The 21,890-nt window shown below is 43.7% G+C and overlaps 1 protein-coding gene across 1 annotated transcript in view; it reads left to right on the top strand.

Annotated features, from left to right (window-relative positions):
• The window catches only part of LOC306923164 (NT-3 growth factor receptor-like), a gene marked incomplete at its 5' end in the record, with an annotated part of 284,609 nt that overhangs the window by 247,313 nt on the left and 15,406 nt on the right, over window positions 1–21,890 (top strand). The window contains one exon of the mRNA XM_079501192.1: window positions 16,993–17,236. Within this exon, the coding sequence (XP_079357318.1) occupies window positions 16,993–17,236 (244 nt within the window). The remainder of the gene's footprint in view (window positions 1–16,992; window positions 17,237–21,890) is intronic.

Below are 21,890 nucleotides of genomic sequence, written 5' to 3'. Positions count from 1 at the left end.
TACAAAATCATTGCGGCAAACATTGTGTTATGTTTACCAACTTCCTTCCACAAAAGACACTCAATTTAGCTAATTTGCTGATTGGTCAGCTACCTATCACTCTCTCTGCTTGAGCCCAAAGTATCTTAATTCGGGTACCTCTTTTTATATAGCTTAAAGTATATTATTGTGTTATATTATATTATATTTCTACTGGCACACTTCTTCGGTATCTTTCTACTGACTGGCACACTTCGTTAGTCGTTTCGATCTGGCACTGGAATCTCGAACTAGAACACGCACTTCTGACACTCAGTCTGTCTTCTGAGCCATACTTCATAGGGTGACGTGACGTCGTGGCCTGACGTCACGCCACCGACCATTTCCGTGGCAACAATGTCCTTTTGTCACTCTCCTCAAACAAAGACTGGGTATATGATGAATACAGATGATCATCCAGGCAGGTCATCATTGCCTGAGGGCTGCCTAGTGCCTGTAGTGGCTGATTCAGTCAGTGCCGAGGTTGGATAACAATGGCACTGATGAACCTGGTGATCATTTGGCTGATCACATATTATGCATTAACCCATTCTGACCTGAGATCAGATTCTAAAAATGTCTTCGATTTTTCAAAAATAGCAGACCTACAAGCTCGTAGCGCGCCACTCGGTGGCGCGCTATGAGCTTGTAGATCTGCTATTTTTCAATAGCTAAAGCATAACATAATGCTAACACCAAAAGGGGTTCCCGCCTAAAATGGGTTAACAAAGACAATGAGGAAATAGAGTTTTATAAACTCTCTAGGTCGTCCTCAGACGAGCCCTCCATCGTCGCTTCCAGTCCCCCCGGTTCTCCATACATCTGATCTATTTGATAAAGACAATAATTAAATAATTATTGACTTGAATGAGACATTTTTTTTAAAGGAATATCTATATAACTGTAGGTGGTTTTATAGGTTACACCTTCTTATGTGTCACCATCAGGGGTTAAATCGCGTTGGACAGTGGCGTAACTACCGTGACGCAGACAACGCGACTGCGTGGGGGCCCAGAGGCAAGGGGGGCACACGGCCGCCCACCCGTGCCGGCTGTCGGGGGAACTCGCTGATCAGCCTGCGTCAGGGCCCAGTGACGTCTAGTTACGCCCCTGGCGTTGGATCAGGGTCCACTTGAACATCTTGAATGTGTTTGTAGCCCACCCACCTGACCACTTAACACGGCAGCCACTAAGCCATACCGTGTTAAGTGGTCAGATGAGTGGATTGTGTGCATTTTCAGAGCATATTGCCAGTTTCACATACAGTTTCACATATCTTGGACTCACTCTGGACAATAGACTTAGGTTTGATCAACATATTACATCTATCCAGTCACGTTTTCAGCATATAATCCGCAAGTTAATATAGAATTTCTAAATGGTGATTAATTATTTTCCCTTACTAGAAATATAGTGGAGACTGGAGTCAAAGGTATTTGTCCTTAAAATAAAATGAAGTGAATATCCAATGATACAATACTATATATAAATATTAATAAAGTACAGAGACACATGCTTTACTTATGCACAGTACTCAAGTAAATGTAAATGTACTTTTTAACTAGGGGTGTAAAAAAAAATCAATTCGAATTAGAATCGCGATTCCCGCTATGAACGATTCAAAATCGATTCATAATTTCCAAAAAAAAAAATTGCTTACAGTTACAGGAGTTTTCACTACATGGTGTTTGTGTTATGAAATGTAAGCTTACCCTAATCACAGTAACCATCATGTCTTCAGTCATTTTCAAGTTACTGTAGTCAGTACTAGTCACTTCAGTTCAGCACAGCTGTATTGTATTGTAGTATTGAATCGAGAATCATTTTGAATAGAGAATAGTTTTAAAGCTGGAAAAAAAATGCTTTAGAATTTAAAAAAAATCGTTTTTGGATTGAGAATCGAGTTGAATCGAAAATGCATTTTGAATAGAATCGTGACCGCAAGAATCGGAATCAAATCAAATCGTGGGACACCCAAAGATTCGCAGCCCTATTTTTAACTCTTAGCCTGCCGCCATTAATTAATCCCTCGATTGCGTATTGCCATGGTTTAATCACGCGTGACACTTACTTTGAAGAGCCAAATATCCGTATCGCATTTTACTATGAAACCATTCCGTGTGTGTTGACGAAGCTGGTGCTCGTTCTCTCGGTCGGTGGTGGAAAAAGTGGACCGCGAGTATCACAGCGCCTGCTACAGGCCGTTGAAAACGCTTGTCTGGGACAAAGCGTCCTCTGCAATGTCGCTTCTGTGAGATAAAGCCGTCTGAAAACAGGGCCGGCAATGTTAGTGGATGCGCGCGCATTTTCAAAATGGCCGCGCCCATTGTGTCAGAAGCATAACAAAGCTAACGGACGGTAGATTTCGATACGATCGTATTAAAACATGCATTAATGAATACATCGCTGTTAAAACGGCTTTTCCGTTTGTGGCAGGCTACAAGATTCTACGTGTTAATATTCCTATGTTCCTGGCGGGTAAACGATTAACTGCCCACCACAGGTGCTTTGTGCATTTGTGTGACTAGAGCAGCAATGATAAGGACCGCATCAAGCACATGTTGACATTGGTATACACAAGAGGGCTCATCACCCCCTCAATTCTTTTATCACTCGGCTCATGCAGGGCACATAACCCATTTTGACCTGAGATCAGATTCTAAAAATGTCTTCTACATCCTGACAGCTATGTTTCTATGTCAGTGGTTCTTCAATTTTTCAAAAAAATAGCAGACCTACAAGCTCGTAGCGCGCCACTTGGTGGCGCGCTATGAGCTTGTAGATCTGCTATTTTTCAATAGCTAAAGCATAACATAATGCTAACACCAAAATGGGTTCCCGCCCAAAATGGGATAAAGGCTGTATACTGTATGTGATAAAACAGCATATCTCAGATAGATAGAGCACTGCATGCTGTGTTCTTTATTTTATGAGTCAGAGTACAAGGCGTGCGTTCACCACTGAAACCCTTACTGGCCCACTTATCTCTTTGTGTGTTTGTTCTGATGTTGTTGACTGTAGATTATTTTATTTATTTATTTTATCGATTGGTTGAGGTTTTGTTACTGGGGCAGAAAATGTGGCATTACAGTACAGTGCACCTGTACTATATCTCCTCACAGCAATCTATCAATCTCCCGCGAGGAAGACACAGTTTGAAAACCACTTAACTACTTGAATTGCCTCTGCGCTTAGTCCGCTCTGTTTCTTTTCAGACACCAAATCTTTTCGCCAAAGATAGCCCGATCTATAGCTCACAGTGTCTCACAACGTGACACATCCTGAGCTTGTAGATCGGCTTGTAGAGCTTGTATGTCGACAGAGAAGTGTGCAATCTCACAGCACGTCACAACACAGAATATTTTGCTAGAGGTTCGACGTGGCCCTCACCTGTAGCACCACGCTACGCCACGTGGCACCGCCAATCTGAGTGATATATGGGGTGATATATAGATGTGTGTCTCTGTCATCCTTGTCCCTTTTATGTCCAGATATGTCGTTTCTGCATTTGTCAGTCCGTGACCCTTTTATGGGCATAAATCGAGATCCCTGGTGTCATTATAGTTTATGGCAATATATGGACCTGGCCCCACATTGAGGTTAGACAACACACTCCATATTTCACGTAAGTGGTTTGGGAACGCGTTATATGGTTATGTCAGAGTCATGGTGACATGAGTAGGATTTCTTTTTAGGGGGGCGGATTGATCCCAATCACCCATTCATTTTGAAAGCTCCCAAGAGGAGCTTATTTACTATGAAAACCTGCATTTCCTGTGCGTTCGTTCGTTGCATCACCCATGCCTCCATATATGGTCACGACTTGTGACATCACACCTCGTGACATCACGCCTCCATATATGGTCATGCCTCATGACATCACGCTTCCATGGTCAGGCCTCGTGACATCACGCCCCCATATATGGTCATGCCTCGTGACATCATGTGACATAATGACGACCCTTAAACCATTGTCAGATGTGTTAGTAGTCACCTTTACAAACATATTGGTGAAGACACTTCTTGGTAAGAAATCTATTCACAGATTTTATTAACAAATGAACTGTTCGTGATGGAACATTGCGCCAATTAGAATCAAACCGACAACCGCTATTGGCGGAACATTCTGTCAGATAAGCTTTATTATTGATATAAAACTGGATCGCTGATTATTATTATATATTTTTTGCTTGGCCTTTCCTTCTTCAGCGATCCTACAGTAGGTGTTGTTGAAAAGACGTATCAACCCCCAGAGCCTTCAACATTTCTGGACAAATCTCATCAACCCACGGTTTCCACCCAACAGAGACAATTACCGTATGCATTGTCAAAGACTAGCCCCTTCTATATTCAGCTACACAAACACAAACATTAAATTCCCATTGACAATGAATGGAGAATTTACGTCATACAGTATGTGTCTGAGCAAATCGACATGTTACGTCATGATGATGTACGATGATAAGAGCGCCCCTCACTTCACACGGGTGTGATTTTTTTTTACATGTTTCAGAGGCAGCATGAGTTGCACTCCACCTCCAGGTTCTTCACTTTCTTCTTTGAAACTAGGCTACATAATGTATATAATGCTATACAGTACGTAGGTTTCCAATGCACCAGTATCCCAATTTGACTCTCTCCTTCAATTCCAGCCAGCAAGCAGAGGTTGTCTTTCTCCTGTTGGTTTTTCTTTTGTTTTCTTGCAGTATATTTTTTGACGGCAATACTTTTGCACTTTTACTCGAGTACATTTTGATTTCCAGACTTTTACTTGTAACAGACTTGGTACATTGCAGTATTGATACTTTATACCGCTGCTGCTGCTGCTACTGCTAGCTGGGTAGTAGACAGTGATGAATGGATAGAGGTTCTTGGGGTGGGGAGCAGCTGTAGTCTACAGGGGAACGGAACAGGCGTGTGACCAGAGGGTTGACACGTCCAGGTGGGGGAGTGAGTGAGTGAATTCAGCTACTGTCAAGGCACTTAACCCCACCTGGCGTGTGCGTGTTTGTGCACATACGTGCGTGTGCCGTGTGAGTGTGTGACTGGCAACGAGAGACTGAGACTGCGCTGGGAAGTTTCTAGGGAGTGTGTAACAGTAACTTAATAACTGTGAAGCAGTCCATGACAGTGGTTGTCAAACATTTTCATGTCTAGGACCCCCATATTGTTCATGTATTTGAAAATATTTAGTGTCACCCTTTTTGAGTGGTGTAAACCACTCCTACAACTGGCTTTGTTAGTCTGTCTGTCTGTCTGTCTGTCTGTCTGTGCGTAAAAAAATGAGCATGGTTGCTACGGTCACCCAGTTCACCCGGGTGTGATTTCATTACGTCAGACATTACGTCAGATCAGAGCTGATCTGGCTATATAATACCTTACCTTATATAATACCTCACACCACTCAGTTCACACGGGTGTGATTTTTTTTTATAGCTGTGTCCTCCAAGCTCGACTATTTACGAATTGGCAACAAGTGTAATAGGGCTTATGTGTTCAAAGTAGGGCTGGGATTAAAATGAATAATCCAATTAATTAGATGGTTTGTAATTAATTCTCCAAATTGAATTGCATGTTTAATATCAATACCAGCTCAGTGGCCTTGTGGTTAGAGTGTCCGCCCTGAGACTGGGAGGTTGGGGTTCAATCCCCGGCCGGGTCATACCAAAGACTCTAAAAATGGGACCCAGTACACTCAGCATCAAGGGTTGGATTGGGGGTAAGTCCCTGCAACATACTAGCGTCATGTCCAGGGGGTGTACTTGTACATCAAGCTGCCTCACGCTACAGAAACAGGAGATAGGCTCCTGCCCCTATGGGCCTCATGGCTCGGCAAGGCTACTTACTTACTTAATATCAATATTTGACCTGAGAACGTCTTTTCTTTTTTGTTCATTATTATTAACACATTCCCTGCGGATCATGACATTCCCGACTTCATTGATAAAGAAATCAGGTTGCAGGTTTCCAGCGCAGTAGGATACATCATGCGTTTGGACCCGTGTGCCTGTTGTTGGGACTGTGGAATATTTTTGGACGCAATTACAAACGATTGGAATATATTCATGTTGATTTTCGTGAAACGGACCTACATTAGCGCCCGGGTGATTCTTCAAAGGTTGGTGAAATACTCAGCAGTGAAGTTTATATCACGATTTCAATTCTTCGCAGTCAACGTGTTAAAACAGATTTTGGTATATGAGTCAATGAATCAATGAGTGAGGTTTTTAAATGTAAATGTCCCATCCACTGGGCCAAGCAATAACCGACCGGTCTGATCAGCTTCTTCTCCTATTGCGTGCATTGGGGTTTGTTGTCTGTTGGTTGGTGCACCGGTATGATTGTTGTCTGTTGGTTGGTGCACCGGTATGATTGTTGTCTGTTGGTTGGTCTACCGGTATGATTGTTGTCTGTTGGTTGGTACACCGGTATGATTGGTGTCTGTTGGTTGGTGCACCGGTATGATTGTTGTCTGTTAGTTGGTCTACCGGTATGATTGTTGTCTGTTGGTTGGTGCACCGGTATGATTGCTGTCTGTTGGTTGGTGCACCGGTATGATTGCTGTCTGTTGGTTGGTGCACCGGTATGATTGTTGTCTGTTGGTTGGTGCACCGGTATGATTGTTGTCTGTTGGTTGGTGCACCGGTATGATTGTTGTCTGTTGGTTGGTGCACCGGTATGATTGCTGTCTGTTGGTTGGTGCACCGGTATGATTGTTGTCTTTTGGTTGGTGCACCGGTATGATTGCTGTCTGTTGGTTGGTGCACCGGTATGATTGCTGTCTGTTGGTTGGTGCACCGGTATGATTGTTGTCTGTTGGTTGGTGCACCGGTATGATTGTTGTCTGTTGGTTGGTGCACCGGTATGATTGCTACACCTGAAACTTGACCTGTGGTGCAAAAACTAAGCACGATTGCAATGCGTTATTCTTTTAATCTATAATCTCATGAATCTAGGCTTTGTTCACCCTGGCCAAGACCTACGCTGAAAAGACTATCAGCGGAAGTGGCGGAAGTGTTGCGTGTAAGATAACTACGTCACGCAGTGCTGCTGTGTTTACTAGTCCCCACCCAATGATCATTTCAGCGGGAATACATTTTCGGGAACACAACGCTGCGATTGGTCAAAAAACGTTAACTTCCGGGGGGGGTTACACGGCGGAAGTGCCGCCTTTCGATAGCTTATCTGCCTTAGGTTGTGACCAGGCTCTTCTTTTTCGCAGTTAAGTGAGCCTGGGACCGAGGCTAGGCTTTGTTAGGCTTTGTTTTGTTTTGTTCGTAGTTCTTCCATTTCCTTTTTATTTCTCCTTTGTTTTTATTACTGAATACTTAATAGGTCTAAACCCCCCCCCCAAAAAAAAACACCCAAAACAACAACAAAGAACAGGAAAAGTATGTTACTTATTTATTTAAAAGATAGAGAGCCCATCTTTTTTCAAATAACTTAAAAAAATGTATAGGTCACCTTCTCCATCACATACATGTCTTCCACTTCTATCCACCCTGGGTAGTTCCACACTTTTACAACTTCTAGTTATTTGTTTTAGAGCTGTCATTCTGAGAATCCAAAACAGATATAGATCCTCACTTTGTAAACTTTTGGGTTGTGTTCCCAGCAGTAGGCCTATATTATGTTTTTCTAAATGTACAGCTCTCCCACATATTTGTTCTATTTTTTTGTGAAGTTTTAGTCCAGAAGGTTTGTATTTTAGGACATGTGAGGAAAATATGGGTGTGATCCGCATTGTTCTCCCCACATTCCCTCCAGCAGCTGGAGTTTAGTGTTTACTTGGATATATACAGAGGTGTTTGGAAATACCATATGTTCATCTTCCAAGCATATTCCTGCCAAAAGGGAGATCTTAAATAGTTGAAAATGTCTTTGAAACTATGATTCCACTCATTCCCTTGTATAATTATTCTCAATTCTTTATCCCATTTGTCCTTAATGTGATCTAGATCTTCAATCTTATCTAAAATTTTCCAATTGTATTTTTATAATCATGTCTTTGATGGGATTTTACTATGAATCTTAAGAGAGGGTGGAGGTCTCCAAGTGTTCTAATTTTGAATAGCTCCTCACTTGCAGGTATCGAAAGAAATGATTCCTAGGTATGCCATATTGATCTACCATATATTCAAAAGAGACCACCCCTTCTTTATTGTACATTTGGTAGAATATTGTTAGAGTTAGTTTCTCTCCCCATATCTTAAAGACATGATCAAACCTGTTATTGGTGTAAAATCTAAGTCACATGACATTTCTCTCAGGCAGGCGATTTCTTGTTCTTTTATTTTGCTTATTTTACATATCATTTTCCAAATTTTAAAGGTATTTCGTATAGAATGATTAAGTGTTTTAGTTTGTATTTTATTGTCGGATGTAAAAATCAAAGTACTGAGTGGTTCAACCAGGTTGGATTCCACAAGCTTATTTGGTTTTAACTGTGTTGCGTAATAATAATGAGTTAAATTAGGTACACCAAGACCACCTCTGTCTTTATTTTGTTGCAGGGTTTTAAGTTTAACTCTTGGCTTCTTTTCATCCCATATACATTTTCTTAGCAGTCCCTCCCAAACGTGGAGACATGTGGGTGATACGTATACTGGTAGATTTTGGAAAAGGAAACGTGGCAAAACATTCATTTTAATAATCTTAATTCTTTCCAGTAGGGTGGAGGGTATGATTCTCCATCTACTCAAGTCTTGCTTTACAGAGTTTTACGATTCCTTATTTCAAGGTACGGTTTGCTACCCTATCCTGGAGTGACACCAAATTAATCTTTTTTTGGGCCTCAAAATGCGAAAGTTTGGGAGCCCCCTGTGTCTCTGTGAACAGTCCTTGGTTTAGAATACTCCAGGAAAGTAGTGAGTGGAGAGAGAGGGCCCTGTTAGAGCTGTCTGTGTGCTTGCTAAGCACCCTGACACTGAGTGATGGATGAGTCTGTCTTTGAGAATAAAGCAGCCTGATGAAGTGACAGTCTGACAAACGGAGCTGGCCTCCCAGAACATACTGTACTGGCAGACTTTGGTTAAAATAGTGCCTGTTGTATAAGCATCGCTTCATGTCAGAGGAAGGAGCTGTCTGTGTATTTGGGTGTTATGGACCAATCTTATCAGACAGTGATTGATCGATGCATGCACGGTTCCGGGGGGGTCATTTTCTTAACCACTGAAGCCCTATACAAAGCCGTCTTTGTGTGACAAATGGCAAAACATAGCCGATCTTCAAGGTGAGCTTATATGTTTATTTTTTTTATATATTTTTAATACAAATCAAAAAGAAAACTTGTCTACTAGTTTTGCCAAATGTTTTGCCGGTGCCCAAAATAGGGACACAGTTTAATGTCTTAGCATACAGTACATTTTTAATTAACCCATTCAAATTGGGAAAGCATGTGTGTCATTTTTGATTTTTATGTTGGCTATTCAAAAAAGTAGCAGATCTACAAGCTATAAAATGGTAAATTGTGTATAGCGCTTTTATCCAAAGCACTTTACATAGATTCACCCACACACATTCATACACCGATGGCAGAAGAAACCATGGCACCAACCTGCACATCGGGAGCAATTAGGGGTTCAGAGTCTTCCTCAATGACACTTGGACACTAACTCTGGGGGAAACACTTCCGCTCGTGTCACTTCATGCCATGCTGCAGTGAGCAGTAGCGGATTAACCCTTCGTGGTGCCTGCAGTGCTATACGACCCGTTTTGAGTTTGCTATTTTTATTTTTCATTGAAAAATCTTGAAAGTGTGAAAAGGCATTTGTAGAATCGAATCGGCTTCAATTGTGATATTATCAAAGCGTCTACATTTTCCAAAAAGAAATGTCTATATTGTATGTTTGACCAGAAGCAGGGATAGAACGTATCCCGTATAAAAATGAATGACCACAGGGGAGATATCAAAAGCAGAGGCAAATCCTGCTCCTGCTGGATTTCGGACAAAGGTAATACAATGTATGTATTACAATGTATTACAATGTATTACACCAAAGGTCAATTTAGTGTCATGAGATATATAGTACAGTACACAATGTGATATGGATGACATATTCTGTTCTATAAGCTTCCCCTGCAGAGAAGGGCGCGTTCGGAAATACTGCACCGGAGCGCACTCGCCTATTAGTTTGCATTGCACAGTGCGCTCTGTGCGCTATTTCCGAACGTGCCCTAAATGAAACGGTAATGGATTTTATATTTAAATATAGAGACGAGTGGAAGTAGAATTTCTGTGTAAAATATGAAATATCGAGATTTTCTCATAAGCCACAAACAGTGTATATAGCCAGTGGCGGCCTTATATATGTTTGAATCGTTTCAATTGAAACGGGCCTCGAGCCTCCAGGGGCCTCCCAAAAAAACAAAAAAATATTTTCTTTTCTTTTTTTGTAAAAAAGAAAATAGTAGTAGTAGTAGTAGTAGTAAGGTAGTAGTAGTAGTAGTAGTAGTAGTAGTAGTTGTAGTAGTAGTAAGGTAGTAGTAGTAGTAGAAGTAATATTGCATTGCATCACAGCCTTCCAATCAGCCTTGTCAATTATTCAGCCTCATCCTGAGGAACTCCATATAAGGAGTTCCTCCCTGTCCCCAGTGAGCCCCTGGGGTCAAAAAACCCTAGTTTCAGTTTTGGTGGCGGGTGGCAAAGCCTTCATCCAATCAGGATGAGAGGGGCCTTCCTCCAATCATGATCGACTGGGGGCGGGCCTTGGTGCACATGCTGTTGGCCTGTTGCACTTCCCTCCACTGTAGAGCGTGCATGTGCACATTTTGTTACCGGGGCGGACTGGGTGGTTTTCCAAATAACCCAAATCACTGAATGCTCCTTTAAAGTAAAAACATTGTTTAATCAAGCTGCTTTTGTGTATTTTTTCTACTTGGCTGTGTATGCTGTTCATGCTTTGAAGTCTGATAATACACACTGACCAAATGTCATGAACGGGGCCTCCCGATCCTTAAGGCCGCCCCTGTCTATAGCTGTGTGGGTAGAAAGGCCATCTGGGAAAAAGAAGGTCCACCGTCCGCGCCCCGGTCTAATGTGTCGAGGTGTCCCTGAGCAGGACGTTTAACCCCTAACTGCTCTCCGAGCGCCGTTGAACTATTAATAGCACCCACTGCTCCTAATATAATGGGTAAATGCAGAGGACAAATTGCCTGTGCAAATTTACAGTAAAATAAAAAATGTCCCCAAAGGAGTGGTATACCAAGTTCAGTCAGACAACTCACGAATAGATTTACCAATATTTATTACAGAATGAGTAATGAGTGTGCATATGATATTTGACTTGGCGTTCGGCTCTGCTGGATTTCTCCCTGCTCGGCAAGATTAAGCAACAACATAAAACATTAAGAGCAGGGAGATAGATATACAATAACCCCCCCCCCCCATGGGGAACATAAATAGCAGAGCCCACCGGTGGTGCTGGGGTGGGGTGGTGGTGGGAAAAAACATCACATACAACCAGGGACCATATGCAGAGGAAGGCAGGAAGAGCATGCAGACTGGTGAGCTTAAGTAGCCCGCCCAATTGGTCAGCTGACTGCCGCATCGGCGAATGACGTGAGGGACTTGCACACACTTGCACACCCACATAGTAATGCAGCATGTTAACCCCTTGAGTATAGAATGCGCCTTTGAGCACGGCATGAACCCCCTCGAGTGTGTCTGACTGAACTAACTCCGTAAGCTACGTCTCATTTCTGAATTATTGCGAACGCAGTGATTGCGAACGCAGTGAGCATTTACTATGAGACCCAGCAGATCCTGTCTGTCTGTCTGTCTGTGTGTGTGTCACGCTGTAACACCAACCGCCCGCCACCAGAGGGCGCAGCTGTATCACACACATGCACGCACACACGCACGCGCGCACACACACACACACACACACACACACACACACACACACACACACACACACACACACACACACACACACACACACACACACACACACACACACACACACACACACACAAACAACTTAACTTAACTTAATACAAAAAAACTTAACTTAAAAAAAACTTAACTTAAAAAAAAAACTTAAAAAGAAAAAACTTTAAAAAAAAACTTAACTTAAAAAAAACTTAACTTAAAAAAAATCTTAAAAAAAACCCCCGAATGTATCACACACAAAAGCACACATGCACGCACACACGCACGCACGCGCACACACACACACACACACACACTCACACTCACACTCACACACACACACACACACACACACACACACACACACACACACACACAACAACTTAACTTAAAGGGGAAAACCACCCATTTTCAACATTTTACTATGTCATTAATATACCTTAGAGCTGTTGTGTGGAAATAATAAAAAAGTCCCCCCATTCTGTGTTTCCTAGAACTGTAATTATGAAAAAAATCACACCCGTGTGAACTGAGTGGTGTAAGGTCTGTCTGACGTAATGAAATCATGTCTGATGTAATGAAATCACACCCGGATGTGATTTCACAACTGGCAGTTTTTGTGCAGAAAAAATGACCATGGTTGCTACGGTCATCCAGTTCACCCGGGTGTGATTTAATTACGTCAGAAATTATTTTGAACATAGCAACCATGCTCATTTTTTTCTGCACACAAAAGCCAGTTGTAGGAGTGGTTTACACCACTCAAAAATCATTAACATGGTGAAACACATCTTGATGACATCATCAAGATGTGTTTCACCATGTTAATGATTTTTTTCAGACCTCTAGTTCTAGGAAACACAGAATGGGGGAACTTTTTTATTATTTCCACACAACAGCTCTAAGGTATATTAATGACATAGTCAAATGTTGAAAATGAGTGGAATGCCCCTTTAATAAAAAAAAATTCACTTAAAATAAAATAAAACTTCACTTAAAAAAAACTTCACTTAAAAAAAACTTCACTTAAAAAAAGTACGTAATTTATTCTAATTGTTGTTATTGCAATTTACGAGCTGCGTTCGCTTCCCGCGTTCGCGCGTCTTACTTGTTATGTTATATCATGAAAAAGTATCCATGTAAACCCTAGTTGACCAAGGTACAGTAGGGCTCTCTACGTTTGGTCCACTTTTTTCGCTTTACGCCAAAGCTTTACACCGAAAATAGCCATCAACCTACAATATCACAACATGTGAGCTACATCTGCCATTTTAAAACCCTGAGTTTTCTTCCCCACCACTTAAACCTAGTATAGTTTTGTTGACTGGAGTCCCCCAGGGGTCTATACTAGGGAGTCTCTTTTTCCCCCGCTACACCTTATTGTCTTCACTTAAAGGTGTGGTGCAATGAACAATACAGGCATTTTATTTTGAGGTTTCACCCTGAAACAGCAAGTTCAATGATTTTGAACCAATCAGAACGTCGCATCCCTCCAGGCTATGGGACGTAGTTCTGCTATACGCGCAACACCTAGAGTATATATTAATAGAGACGGCACCGGATTTCTCCCCCCATCCACTTGCATTACGTTGCTCAAAAGCACATGAGGCGATTTCACTCCTCCTTCCGGGTAGGAACGGAGTGCATTCTGGGATGGATTGGGCCAAATCGTGAACGCGCTGTGCCGTTAACTATCATTGCTCCATTTGCGCGTGCGCGCTCACGTATGAAACATAGCGTTCACGTGTCATGCCCCAATAACATGAACGTGCGCAATGCTAGTCAACGGACCAGTGCTGGCTCGAGCTGCAATGCCAAATTCGGCCACTATGTCCATTTGGCCTCAGGGTTTCCTCCCGGTGCCGTCTCTATTAATATATACTCTAAGGCGCACACACATGCAGATCTGTTTGTAAACAAAGTCACAGAACGACAGGGAGCAAAGCTCATGGATTATTTCTACTCTATAATGTTTTCAGATACATATTTTAGCGTGCTGCTGAAGTGTATAGTGTAATACAATGTCTGGCAATGTCATCTTGAATGGGATTAAAAACTGAGGATTTCTGTAATCAGTATAGCCTATAGCAGGGGTTCTCAACGTTTCTGGCTGGGGACCCCCGGAAATGCTTTGGCCATGTCTCACGACCCCCGCCCTGCCCCCAATACAAACTGGCTGCAAAAATAACCTTAATAATAATAGAGAAAATATATCATAATCATAAATGAATACTGAAACCAGATATAATGATGTAAACTCTTCATTTCCATTTTTCCAGCCATTCAGTTGCAAAAAAAATAAAAACATAAAAAAAATATAATTTGGGGACCCCCCAAAATAATTTGGCGACCCAAACCCCCATTTCACTACGTCTTAAATCGCGTGTTCTTCACAGACTGTCTGCATGACCCAGATGACTGTCTGCGTGTCCCAGACAGCAGAATGTCTGTGTGTCCCAGACAGCAGAATGGCTGTGTGTCCCAGCAGACTGTCTGTGTGTCCCAGCAGACTGTCTGTGTCTGTCTGTGTGTCCCAGACAGCAGACTGTATGTGTGTCCCAGCAGACTGTCTGTGTGTCCCAGCAGACTGTCTGTGTGTCCCAGCAGACTGTATGTGTGTCCCAGCAGACTGTCTCTATGACCCAGACAGCAGACTGTCTGTGTGTCCCAGACAGCAGACTGTCTGTGTGTCCCAGCAGACTGTCTGTGTGTCCCAGACAGCAGACTGTGTGTGTGTCCCAGACAGCAGACTGTCTGTGTGTCCCAGCAGACTGTCTGTGTGTCCCAGCAGACTGTCTGTGTGTCCCAGACAGCAGACTATCTGTGTGTCCCAGCAGACTGTATGTGTGTCCCAGGCAGCAGACTGTCTGTGTGACCCAGCAGACTGTCTGTGTGACCCAGCAGACTGTCTGTGTGACCCAGCAGACTGTCTGTGTGACCCAGACAGCATACTGTCTGTGTGTCCCAGACAGCATACTGTCTGTGTGTTCCAGGCAGCAGACTGTCTGTGTGTCCCAGCAGACTGTCTGTGTGTCCCAGACAGCAGACTGTCTGTGTGTCCCAGACAGCAGACTGTCTGTGTGTCCCAGGCAGCAGACTGTCTGTGTGTCCCAGGCAGCAGACTGTCTGTGTGTCCCAGACAGCAGACTGTCTGTGTGTCCCAGACAGCAGACTGTCTGTGTGTCCCAGACAGCAGACTGTCTGTGTGTCCCAGACAGCAGACTGTCTGTGTGTCCCAGACAGCAGACTGTCTGTGTGTCCCAGACAGCAGACTGTCTGTGTGTCCCAGGCAGCAGACTGTCTGTGTGTCCCAGGCAGCAGACTGTCTGTGTGTCCCAGCAGACTGTCTGTGTGACCCAGACAGCAGACTGTCTGTGTGTCCCAGCAGACTGTCTGTGTGTCCCAGACAGCAGACTGTCTGTGTGTCCCAGCAGACTGTCTGTGTGTCCCAGACAGCAGACTGTCTGTGTGTCCCAGGCAGCAGACTGTCTGTGTGTCCCATACAGCAGACTGTCTGTGTGACCCAGACAGCAGACTGTCTGTGTGACCCAGAACGCAGACTGTCTGTGTGTCCCAGACAGCAGACTGTCTGTGTGTCCCAGGCAGCAGACTGTCTGTGTGACCCAGACAGCAGACTGTCTGCGTGTCCCAGGCAGTGGAGGGACTCTAGGGCTCGTCACGACAGCCCCTTCTCATGAGGCCTTGCAACACTAGAGCTGTGGCTGGCATGCTAACGATATGCTAATGAGCTGCATTATGTCTACCGTGACTGGATGTTATTGGCTCCCATGATGCTTTGCACAGTGACATGGAACATTGGTACTTAGTTGGCAGCCGGGCTGAAGTCTCGTGCGTGTGTGCGCGTGTGTGCGCGTGTGTGCGCGTATGTGTGTGTCTGAGCGCACGTGCGGGCGTGCATGTGCATGTGTGTGTGTGTGTGTGAATATAATGTCTCTGTCCGTCTCTCTGGGCCTTTGCTAATTTCAGCCCAGTAATTGTGTTTCCATTAATGTGCGGGCATCAATTCTTTGAGGATGCTGCTAATTTACGTGCACCTAATACGCTCCACCCCACGATGAAGGACGCACGCACGCACGCACGCACGCACGCACGCACGCACGCACGCACGCACGCACGCACGCACGCACGCACACACACAATTTAACAAAAACAGAGGTCATCACAACTCACTATAAATCTCTCTCTCTCTCTCTCTCTCTCTCTCTCTCTCTCTCTCTCTCTCTCTCTCTCTCTCCCCCTCTCCCTCTCTCTCAAAGCCCAAAATGGCCATGACACTATATACTACATTCTCAGTGCGACATCAAGGAAGACGATGCGTCATACACTATTCATCAGTCATTACGGGTCACACTTATAGGCTCTTCACAGCGTTGTCAAGAGGATTATCCGCACATGTGAACGTCATAATAGCTGGCACTGTCGAGTGTGCGAGTTCACTATACCAGTCTGTTTAAGGGGAAGGTTTTCTTTTGTATAAAATCTTTTCTAATAGGAGCCAAATACATCACAGGTCCTTGAGACAAAACACTGGTTTAGATAGGAGAGAGAGACAGGAAACAGAGGACACACATGCAGTAGGCCAGGGGTTCTCAACGTCTTTACGGCTGGGCACCCCTGAAAATGCTTTGGCCATGTCTCGCCCCCTATACAGCAGGGCCTCAGTCCACTGGGTGCCCCTGACAACAGGGCCTCAGTCCACTGGGTGCCCCTGACAACAGGGCCTCAGTCCACTGGGTGCCCCTTACAACAGGGCCTCAGTCCACTGGGTGCCCCTGACAACAGGGCCTCAGTCCACTGGGTGCCCCTTACAACAGGGTCTCAGTCCACTGGGTGCCCCTTACAACAGGGCCTCAGTCCACTGCAGGGTGCCCCTTACAACAGGGCCTCAGTCCACTGCAGGGTGCCCCTTACAACAGGGCCTCAGTCTGCTAGGTGCCCCTTACTGGGTGCTGTCTTTTTTATTATTTGATCAGTGCACAAATTGGCTGCACAACCAGGCACCCCCAGCAGGACCTGACCCATTTAATGAATGTTTTTACTCACTTTCTAATTGGTTCCTTCTTTCTCGTCCCCTTCCTCAGAGCACATGGGCCAGACGCTCTGATCTTGGTTGACGGACAGCCCTTGCAGACCAATGGGGAGCTGGGCTTGTCCCAGATGCTGCATATAGCCAGTCAGATCGCAGCTGGGATGATCTACTTGGCCTCGCAACACTTTGTGCACCGTGACCTGGCGACCAGGAACTGCCTGGTGGGAAATGGGCTCCTGGTGAAGATCGGTGACTTCGGCATGTCCAGAGACATCTACAGCACAGATTACTACAGGGTAAGGGTAAATATAAATCAATAAAAACTTTACCGCACACACCTTACTTTTAGTTTACTTGTTGAGTTTACTACATTGGCTGTTTATCTTGTACACTATAGCTTTTATATAGTTTCTCTCTTTCCGGCACACAAGACTCTCGCGCAAATGTCAGTGTCATGCTGACACACCTTTTACACAGTTGAATTGAATTGAAAGAATGGGGACATACTATGGGGACAGTATTCTTTTTGAAGTGTTGTTTCTTGAAATGTTTCAGCTGACAGCTGTGGGGGCATATGACTGTAGGGGCACATGACTGTGGGGGAATATGACTGTGGGGGCATATGACTGTGGGGGCATATGACTGTGGGGGCACATGACTCAGCTCTGTATTTATTGGTAACATTTTAACCACTTAAGTGATAGTTTCAAAAATGGCAATAATGAACTTATTTCTTTATTTCTCCCTATTTTCGACTTGATTTATTTTTGTAATTGACATGTTTTGCCTATGACAGGCCCACATTTGGGATACCAAGTTGAAGGTGGTTAATGTGCTCTGGAACCGGTTGATGATACGTTTGTTGTCACTTGGGTCCCGTGGTTTGAAGAAGTTTAAGCAAAACTGGCAGTACTACAGGAGATGCCACTATAGAGGAGCCCAGTCTATGGTATCTCCACACGTGGACATCCTCAACAACATTATAATTGGACCACCGGGAAATCAGTTGTATTTGGCAGTAAATGCCAACGACTCCAGTGGGTCTCATCCTCCTAAGTAGCTTCTGTGGACTGTTTTCTTTTCAATGACGGACTCTTAATGCCCCGCCAGGGCCACGTTTAGACAGCAACTGAAAAGAAAAAAAAGCTGGACTACTTTGAGTTTGAACCCTTTGAAGGTCTGATCTAGTTGTTGGCCAGGAGTGAATGCTAAGCACTATAGTGTTAATGACCGCCAATAATTTTAATCAAAGATGAAGATTTTAATATACTTGAATGAAGGCTTGTATTGTATTGTTCTTATTGTTGTATTGTATTTTGTAGTTATTTGATTTTTTTATCCCCTGGCCAGTTTCAATGTTCAGGTTCAAGGTTCTTTAGTTGTACCCAGTGGTACAACAATTTGTTTTGTAGAAGGGAGATACAGCAATCCAATTAAAAACAAGACATCAGACTATCTAGACATAAAACATGTCCTAAAAAATAAAGCATCCTGTCCATGTGAAGCGCTCTAACACACGCACAAACGCATATGCACGCTTGCATGCACGCCACACGCACCCACAAACACACACACGCATGCACACACGCACGCTGGCCCACCTACTTTGAGCTTGTGTGCTGTGCCAAGGCGAGGTGCATCATATGTACTTTTTCTAGCGGCACAGAGGAATTTGAGCATGTAGTTAAATTGTAATAGTGCATGGTCAATAGATTCAAGAGGGTTTATTTGTCAATCATTCATAGAGGTACAAGAGGGAAATGCTGTATGCGTGACATGCTCCACAAGATATTTAGTAATTATAACCCCTCATGTCTGAGTTACTGTATATTACTGTATAATACGATTAACTCTAATAATTCCTGGATGTAAAGCAGGTTGGTATAGCTGTCACAGTAAGGGTTGAATGAATGGGGGTTGAACGCCACCACCACCCAAAGCCCAGTCACAATAAGGGTTGAATGAATGGGGGTTGAACGCCACCACCACCCGAGGCCGCGGCGGCTATTCTGGTGCATGAAAACCAAGAGAACATGCATGGGTCAAGTGGGGACAGTGACTCGCCGTCCCGGCGAGAACCTTTTAGACGGAAGGGGGTCGACACCGGGTCAGTCCCGCAAGCGTTGCAATTTGTGGATGTGCGTGCACCTCTTGACCATTGCAGTCTATGATGTCAGTCATCTATGATGTCAGGACCATGACAACAGACTCCATATATGGGCAAAGTTTCAGCCCTTTGACTGAGTTCTTAAAAAATAAATTCACGATTTTGTGAAATTACATTCATAGACTTATACCTCATACTGGCAGCATGCACAGGAAAGGATCCGTTGATCGGTCCTGTGGCTTGAGATTAGTCCCGGATACATAAAAAGATGCACAGGGGTGAGAACATAATCTTCCTCCTTGCCTTCAACCTGGTGGGGATATAATCACACTACCATCTCTAAAGGTGTGCTCAGTAGAGTGCACAGTTCCAAAGTCCCCTCTTGCAGACTCACTGAATTAAGCCTTCATTTGAAGTCTGTGAGGCCTTTGGGCTGTCCCAGTGTCCCATTGTCATGTCTGTGAGGGCTCTGGCAGAGCCATTTAAAGAGATCGTGACATTAAAAATATTTTTTTTTAGGTTCTGAGCTCAATTGCACCCAAAAAACCTGAACTTTTAACATTCAGTATAGATTTTCTGTGGTCTGGTGTTTTCTGGCTCAAACACGTGCATCATATCATATATGACATGGGAATTTGCCAGCAGATGTCACTGTTGAGGGATTTTGCCTGTTTTCATTGCAACTCAAAAGGCTTCAGAACCCACAGAGAAAACCCCAGACCACAGAAAATCCATTGAATGTTCAAAGTAAAGGTTGTGTGGGTGTAATTTAGGTCATAAAACCTAAAAGAAAAACGGAAATTAAAAATCACACCTGTGTGAAGTGAAGGGGCACTCTTATCATCGTAAATCATCATGCATCATCTCATACTGGCCAATCAGAATGCCTGTTGCCTGTTGCCACAAATTTACGTCATATTTGGCCATTTGACCTAATTTCTCCTTTCATTGTCGATGGCAAATATGAGACTGTGGTGACAAGATTACGTAAATGTTCCCTTCATTGTCAATGGCATTTAATGTTTGCGTTGCGGACATCTTGTGGGGACAAAAGCTGTATATAGGAAGGGCTAGCGCCCCTCAAAGATACATGAAAATGAATGTCCTGAAACCTTTAAGCACCCTTTCTGTAGGTCTGCATCGATAGACTTTGCTTGAGGGAATTACCCGCAATTCATAGCGTATAACGTTAAATACGGGGATGCCAGGTCAATCATTAACTTTACAATTTAGTTATGCAGCCATGCAACAAAATATGATCGATGCCCATGTTGTCGGCTCCAATAGCTGGGAGCTCCTGGTGTCAGTGACCGGCCTGCCTCGTCCTCCTGGCCGTTATCTTTTCACGCAACTTTATTAGCTCCCCATACATTAAGATGCTGTAGTGTCTTGCCATTATTTGTCGTATATTGAGTGTCCAGGGAGCACTTTTTACCCTGTTGCATAAATGATTGGAGAGGCCAGGCATGTGCTTATTTCTGTATCATTTTATTAAGGACAAAGCTTAGTTACCAAATTCATGATCAGTCCACTCCCGAGCCATCCTAGAGCAGTCCTATCATAGCTGTCCCCGATCTCATCTGGAACCTGGCTATAGATCTCACTCTGACTGACTGGATTCTCGACTGACCTCTCTGACTGGATTCTGTGGATTCTCACCGGATTCTCCGCACATTTGAGACCCTCTTTATAATTCTCCCAATAGTGCACGTAGGGTGTGCACCCCAAAGCCCTTGTATGTGTGTACGCACGTGCATGTGCGTCCCCAAATGTCTGCTTCCTTCGTAGACCACCGCATACTAAGTAGATGGTCACTTCTATAGATTATTAACACAATGGTATCCACGGTTCAATTCAATAGCCTTTACAATTTCATAGCAGACCTTTTCAACTGATCACATAGGCCCTTCTTGGAATGTGTCTGTGGGCCAGCTAATATCAAGCCTCTCAGAGCTCACATGCAGAAACTCAGTCAGTGCAGGTTTGTCCTGCATAAACAGTATATGACATTATACAACATTATATGGATATTTCATCATAATGTGGCTTTGTAATATACGACAATGCTTATTGCTTGCTTGTTATGTTCACCCAATGAAGCACCCAATGAAGCAGAATTCCAAGAATATTGCAACATATCACGTTTCACTTATGTGTGAAAGAGGCTTTATTACTAGGCTTTTAATTAGAACAGTGGTTCTCAACCGTTTCTAGATAAGGGACCACTATCGGCTGCTGTGTTAAGTGGTCAGATGTGTAGGCAGTGAGCATGTTCAGAGCATGTTTATTTTAATGATCAACCAATCGATTGTGTTCCGCCTTGGATCAATGGAACTAGCGTGTTATAGCCTATTTTAAGTACCTATATTTATTGGTATATATTTTATAACGATGGAAATTCACATGAATACATACCATGGCATTTATGTGTACATTTATTGTCTCAGGTCACCCCCACATAACTGTTTCATCCAAGGCACCCCAGAATTACATTGTTACTTTATAGAACCTTACATTTATGTCATACAGTATAGGCCCACGAAGCTCTGGTCCATAGCCTTCTACTGCTTCTATGATTCTGCCCTGCAGTGTAAGGCTATGGGACTTTCGGTTTTAAATCTCAAATCGAAATCAGACCAGCCTCTCCTCTTTAGCGTATTTTAAAAGAACGTTTTGGCTACTCACCAAAACAAAGGCTGGTTGTGTCATTAGAAAGCCTACTTTCCTTAGTGGACGCACTCTGAGCCCCCCACCACACGTATAAATGGTACTTTTTGGCCAGAAAGGGATTTTTTTTTCACCGGAGGAAAAATATTCTCTATGAGGCAGTTCTTTGGGCAATA

The sequence above is a fragment of the Electrona antarctica genome, assembly GCF_951216825.1.
Source record: "Electrona antarctica genome assembly, chromosome: 5".
In the NCBI taxonomy this organism is placed as follows: Eukaryota; Metazoa; Chordata; class Actinopteri; order Myctophiformes; family Myctophidae; genus Electrona; species Electrona antarctica.
The sequence above is the reverse complement of the archived record's forward strand: the minus strand, read 5'-3'. Positions and strand labels throughout refer to the sequence as shown.